The 6,905-nt window shown below is 45.9% G+C and overlaps 1 protein-coding gene across 2 annotated transcripts in view; it reads left to right on the forward strand.

Annotated features, from left to right (window-relative positions):
• The first annotated feature begins 6,110 nt into the window (after positions 1-6,110).
• SORCS2 (sortilin related VPS10 domain containing receptor 2) overlaps positions 6,111-6,905 on the forward strand; it is a 175,954-nt gene continuing 175,159 nt past the window's right edge. For both annotated transcript variants that reach the window (XM_042465110.1, XM_042465111.1), the window contains exon 1: positions 6,111-6,448. In XM_042465110.1, coding sequence (XP_042321044.1) covers positions 6,419-6,448 — 30 coding nt within the window. In that variant the 5' untranslated portion in view covers positions 6,111-6,418. The remainder of the gene's footprint in view (positions 6,449-6,905) is intronic.

The following is a 6,905-nucleotide window of genomic DNA, read 5'->3' on the forward strand; positions in this document are numbered from 1 at the left end:
GAACTCTCCGAATTAGCCTTGAGCCAGGGCAGTTAAGCAGTGCCAACCAGGTTTTTTTCCAGTGTGGACGCAGCCCTAATTTCACCACAATTGTACCCTGGATATTTCTTCGATGAAGTAATCTCACACAGCAAATTTTGGTCTTCCAACAAACACCCCTCAGAAAACCTTTCACACAAACTTTGTTTTACAATTTACATAGCCCTTATTGTCCCAACCTTAATCCAGATTTCTCCTTTGACCACATATTGTTCCTGACAGAAATATTCTCTCCACAACTGCTGTGTTTCCTTGAAGACAAAGATAAACCTTACAAATTACAAAAGTCTTGAAGTCTCAGTGTTCTTCACTCATTTGGGGACAAAAAATCTTATCATCATCGATACAGAAATTTTCTTTATTCCATTTATCAATTTGCCTCACGATTGTAGATTTTTGAGGGTCTACCAATGTAAACTGGCTCAAGGCTGTGGAATTCTGGGAGGTGGAGTTTGTTGTGGGGTCCAGAGCAGAGCTCTGCTCTGGACCCCACAACAAACTCCACCTCCCAGAATTCCACAGCCTTGAGCCAGGGCAGTTAAAGCAGTGCCAAACCAGGTTATTTTTCCAGTGTGGACGCAGCCCTAATTTCACCACAATTGTACCCTGGATATTTCTTCGATGAAGTAATCTCACACAGCAAATTTTGGTCTTCCAACAACACCTCCTCAGAAAACCTTTCACACAAACTTTGTTTTACAATTTACATAGCCCTTATTGTCCCAACACTTAATCCAGATTTCTCCTTTGACCACATATTGTTCCTGACAGAAAATATTCTCTCCACAGCTGCTGTGTTTCCTTGAAGACAAAGAATAAACCTTACAATATTACAAAAGTCTTGAAAGTCTCAGTGTTCTTCACTCATTTGGGGACAAAAAATCTTTACCCATCATCAGATACAGAAATTTTCTTTATTCCATTTATCCAATTGCCTCACGATTGTAGATTTTATGAGGGTCTACCAATGTAATACACAGGTTTCTTCTGTGTCTCTGTGTGCAATGAGTTCCTCATTCAGGCTGTCTTGTATTTATAGTTTCTTGTGGGTTTGGGAGGCTCTGTGGCCATGTTCTAGAAGAGTTTATTCCTGACACTTCGCCAGGATCTGTGGCTGGCACCTTCAGAGATGCACAGATGCTGGTGAAACATCAGGAATAAACTCTTCTAGAACATGGCCACAGAGCCCCCCCAAACCCACAAGAAAGTATGGATGCCGGCCATGAAAGCCTTCAACTTCACATTGTCTTGTATTTCTTTCCATTCAGGTGTCTTCCTTAATAGCACCCAACTGAACACCTCAGTGGATGCATCCACACTGCAGAAATAATCCGGGTTGACACCACTTTAACTGCCATGGGTCAATGCTATTGAATTCTAGGAAGTGTAGTTTGTTGTGCCACCATGGAGTCCTGGTGGCACAGTGGTTAAATGCCTGTACTGTAGCCACTTACTAACAAATCACAAGGTTGTGAGTTCAATAGCAGCCAGGGCTCAGGGTCAACTCAGCCTGGCATCCTTCCATAGGTTGCTAAAATGAGTACCCAGCTTGTGGGGGCAATTAGCTTACACTTTGTAAACTGCTTAGTACATGAGTAAGCTGTACAGAAATGTACTTGTTATAATGTAGGAGAGCATAGCATAAAGGCCACAATGTTTTATATGCCACGTAAGATCCTTCCTTCACCATCTTTTCTTTTCTAGACAGGGATTCGCGTTCCCGTATCTTTAACAGCCACAGAAGATGAAGATGCTCAACATCCATAGGTTTCCCATGAATGGGGATACACAAAGTTTGATATCTTGCCTGAAGTATCCAAAATTACTCAACTGCACCTATACCTAGGCTTATGCACGCATTTCATTTACAAAATTGGAACAATCACTTTGACCTGACTCTGTGGTTATGGTTGAGTTAAGGATTGTTGTTGAGCTGGTGGAAGAGAAGTGCTTTGCCTACTCAAAAAGCACTTTTAGAAGGACTGGCTTTTAACTTTACAACATGCGGTCTCTAAACAAGTGCAGGCCTTTGACAGGAAATTAAATAAAAGCCAACGAATGGTGCAACTCTGTGTATATCTCTTCAGAAGATATACAAGTCGGTCCTTCAAATCTGCAGAGGTTCAGTTCCAGACCCCTCACTCCATCCGCAGATGCCAAAAACCGCAGGAACTCAAGTTCCGTGTTTTTAATGATTTTGCACAGCCACACCACCACAGACATGTGCCACCATTGGGGATAATGTGGTGGGGTCATCCCTGGATGCTAAAATCCACAGACAGCAAGCCGTGGTTGGGACAGTCGAACTGTACATAAAAGATGAATTGCATCCTGTAAAACAGATAGACTGACTCTTACCCTCCCCTCTCCTGCTACAAATGTAGGCAAGATGCAAAATTCAGTTAAAATTTTAAAAAGGCACCTACCTCCACAGGAGTGGGGACAGTATAGAATATGGAGTGCATGCAGCCCCTTTTAGCCTTACCCCCAAAATGTATATATTTATTTTGCAAACAGTGCTTCATTTTCTCCATATCTCCCCTCCTTAGGGTATCTTAGACCCAGAAGAAGCCCGTTTCAGACTGGGAATATATAATCCTTTTTTGGAATCCAAAGCCCTAGAAGGACCAAAAATATAGCAAAATTATTGCCTGTGGCCTCTAAGTAGTATAATTGATTTACAGAAAGACCAAAGGTTTAAAAAAATTAAAGGTTTCGGTGTGTGGCAGGCAGCCCTCTAAGGAGACCAATGTGGTCTCTAGCCTACCCATCCCAACTGCCCCTGCTGTGGCCTGACTGTATTAGGGTGAAGAGGAACTTTTCGGGAAGCATATTGACTCAGTTTGTACTGCTACATAGTGACAGAGGTACACAGAAAAGTACAATTTTCTAACTCTTTTGTACCTTACTTTTGTTTGATATTTTAATTTAGTACTTCAACACAGGAAAGTACAATTATTTCCATAACACAGATGGGGAATTTCTTGGAAAGACACCCTAATTTGAGCCTAATAAGGAAGCAAGGATTCATAGCTCTCTCACAATCACTATAGTGCATCATTGCTGTTGTGTGCCTTCAAGTTGTTTCCAACTTATGACAACACTGAGATGGTTTTCTTGGCCAGATTTGTTCAGAGAAAGGTTTGCCTTTGCCACTTTCTGAGCCCAAGAGAGTATGATTTTCCTAAGGTCACCCAGTGGGTTCCCAGGGATGAGTAGGGAATCGAATCCTGGTCCTCAGAGTCCCAGTCCAACACTCAGACCACTACACCATGCTTATTTTCTGCTGCTCCAGAGAATAGGATCCGGAACAATGGATGCAAGCTATAGGAAAAGAGTTTCTGCCTCAACATTAGGAGGAACTTCCTGACATTATTATTATTATTATTATTATTATTATTATTATTATTATTATTATTAAGCTTTATTTATATAGCGCTGTAAATTTACAGCGGAAATTGACAGTGGAATATACTCCCTTGGAGAGTGGTGGAGTATCCTTCTTTGGAAGTTCTTAAACAGAGGCTGGATGGCCATCTGTCGGGGGTGCTTTGATTGTGAGTTCCTGGATGGCAAAAGTAGGGTTGGACTGGATGGCCCTTGGGGTCTCTTCCAGCTATGATTCTATGTATTCCATTCCATATATGTATAGTGTGCCCGCGCTGAGTGCGGGCTTGGCATCTGTGGTTTGAGCTTCCGCAGACAGCAAAGCCCAGCTTTCTAAATGGGCACACATGCATGTGGCAGTGCAAGCAAGAGCATGCGCCCATTGAGAAGAACAGGACTTAACGGTCAGCGTTTTTTAATATCCATGGGGGGATCCAAAACGGATCCCCCAGGGATAGCAAGGGCACACTGTATTGTCTCATGTATTCTCATGTATTCATCACCTCTCTTGTGTATGCCACACTTTCTCTCAGCCTCAGGGGAAGGTAAGGGCAAATCCCCTCTGAAGAAACTTTCCAAGAAAACCCAGTGATAATAAATTTGCCTTAGGGTCTCCATAAGTCGGAAATTATTTGAAGGCACAAAACAACAACAACAACAACACCTCACAGGGCTGTTGTGATGATAAGGTGGTGGATGGGACCATGTGTTGTTTGTTGGAACCTGACTTGTTTGATGGAAGGGAGGAGAATAAAAAAGAAATGTGATCGAAAGCTGTTTGTGTGTGTGTGTGTGATGGGGGGGGGGGTGTTCCCAAATGTGGCTGTTAGATATGGATGTGGATGTGTGGGGGGACACCAAGACTTGGCTCAGCTGCCTCAGAAGGGGGTCAGGGACGTAGCCAGGATTTTAGGAAGGGGGGGGGGGTCCAGACTAAGTGCCACCATTATAATGAGGCTTGGGTGCAGTGGCGCAGCAGCACATACCATTCATTTTTCTAATGGAAGGGGGGGTCCGGACTGGACCTCAAGATCCCCCCCTTGGCTACGTCCCTGAGGGGGTGCTGGGAACCTTCAAAGCCTGTCCTTTTGTGAGGAAGGAAGGGAGCCAGCATTTAGTATAACCAGCCCCACACACTGACTGACTGCCCTGGGCATGAGGGAAAAGTTGCTCAGGTCCCTTGGCCCCAGGGAAGCCAGACCATGGTGCCACTAGGGCTGTTCTTAAAGGAGGGAAGAGGGAAGGCACCCCAAAACCTGACCAGACCCACTTCCATCAGGGGAAGGACGTGCTAAAACAAATTACAATATTTGCCCACAGGGAAACCATGCTTGCCCATAGGGATACAGTGGATCCTTGCTATCTGCTGGGGTTTGGTTCCAGGAACCCTCATGGATAACAAAATTCATGGATGTTCGAGTCGCATTAAATATAATGGAAAAGGAAAATGGTGTCTCTAATATAAAATGGAAAATCAAGATTTGCTATTTGGAATTTATACTTTAAATATATATACATTTATTCAAGCCGTGGATGCTTGAATCTGTGGATAAAAAAATCCATTGATAAGGAGGGCTGACTGCACTTGCCTGTAGAGAAATAACGGAAGATACATGCCCATAGGGAAAGACCGGACAATACTGGCCTACAGAGAAATATTGGAGGATACTCCCCCATAGGGATACATTAGAGGATACTTGCCTATAGGGATACATAGGAGAATACTTGCCCATAGAGAAACATTGGAGAGTACTTCCTCACAGGGAAAGACCGGGGAATAGCAATAGCAAGTACATTTCTATACCGCTTACTGGTGTACTGGGCGGTTTGCAAAGTGTAAGCTAATTTAGGTAAATTTAGAAGAACATTTGCCCACAGGGAAACATTAGATGGTACTTGTCTATAGAGAAAGATCGGAGAATACTTGCCTATAGAGAAACATTGGAGGATACTTGTCAGTAGGGAAATACAGGAGAATACTTCCCCATAGGGAAACATAGAGGAATACTTCTCCATAAGGAAACATAGGGGAATACCTGCCCATAGAGACAGATAGGAGGCTACTGCCCAAAGGGAAACATAGGAGAACACTTCCCCATAGGGAAACATAGGGGAATACTTCCCCATAGGGAAACATAGGGGAACAGTTCCCCATATGGAAACATAGGGGAACACTTTCCCATAGGGAAACATAGGGGAACACTTCCCCATAGGGAAACATAGGGGAACACTTCCCCATAGGGAAACATAGGGGAACACTTCCCCATAGGGAAACATAGGAGAACACTTTCCCATAGGGGAACATAGGGGAACACTTCCCCATAGGGAAACATAGGGGAACACTTCCCCATAGGGAAACATAGGGGAACACTTCCCCATAGGGAACATATAGGAGAACACTTTCCCATAGGGAACACACAGGGGAACCTTTCCCCATAGGGAAACATATAGGGGAACACTTCCTCATAGGGATACATAGGGGAACACTTTCCCATAGGAAACATAGGGGAACACTTCCCATAGGACTTTGGTGTCAAGGCGTCCCATTTGAGGGGGGGTCTTCTTCTTCTTCCAGGGAAGCAGGGCCCCTGTGTGTCCGGAAGATGGCGCTGTCCCCCTCCTGGGCGTGGAAGACCCGGCGCGTCCTCTTTCCCACGCAGCGCCACACCGCCTCCCTCCTTCCCTGCCTCCTTCCATCCTTCCTTCCCTCCTTCCTTCCTTCCCTCCTTCATCTGCTCCATTGGCATCACCCTCATCCTTGCCCTGAGGCCGGGGATGGCGCCCTCGGCGGTGGCTGGGGAGCGGAGCAGGAGCAGGAGCAGGAGCCGGCTGAGCCCAGTGGGGCTGGCGGTGGTGCTGGGGCTGCTGCTGCTGCCCTTGGGGCTGGGGGAGGGAGAGGCTGGGGGAGCCCCCCCGGGCGGCTTCCCCGGCCCCGGCCTCCCTCCTCAGCACCTCCTTCGTCCTCAAAGGCGACGCCATTCACAACCAGGCGATGGTCCACTGGACGGGAGACAACAGCAGTGTAAGTGGGAATGAGGCCATGGACCCTCCTGGGGTCCCCCTCTCTCTGGGTGCCACAGAAGGGAGGAAAGCTGGAAAGACCAAAGGCACTGCTTGCCCATAAGGAGAACCAGACTTGCCCAGAGAGAAGCATTGGGGTGCACACTGGGAATGTCTATGGCTTCCCTATGGGCAAATGTAGTTACCCTGTGGGCAAGTATGGTTTCTCAATGGGCAAGTGTGGTTTTCCTTAGGCAAGTTTAATTTCCCTATGGACAAGTGTGGTTTCCCTATGGGCAAGTGTGGTTTCTCCATAGGCAAGTGTGGTTTCCCTATGAGCAAGTATGGTTTCCCTATGGGCAAGTGTGGTTTCCCTATGGGCAAGTATGGTTTCCCTATGGGCAAGTATGGTTTCCCTATGGGCAAGTGTGGTTTCCCTATGGGCAAGTATGGTTTCTCAATGGACAAGTGTGGTTTCT

Source organism: Sceloporus undulatus, chromosome 4 (genome assembly GCF_019175285.1).
Source record: "Sceloporus undulatus isolate JIND9_A2432 ecotype Alabama chromosome 4, SceUnd_v1.1, whole genome shotgun sequence".
NCBI classification, from domain to species: domain Eukaryota; kingdom Metazoa; phylum Chordata; class Lepidosauria; order Squamata; family Phrynosomatidae; genus Sceloporus; species Sceloporus undulatus.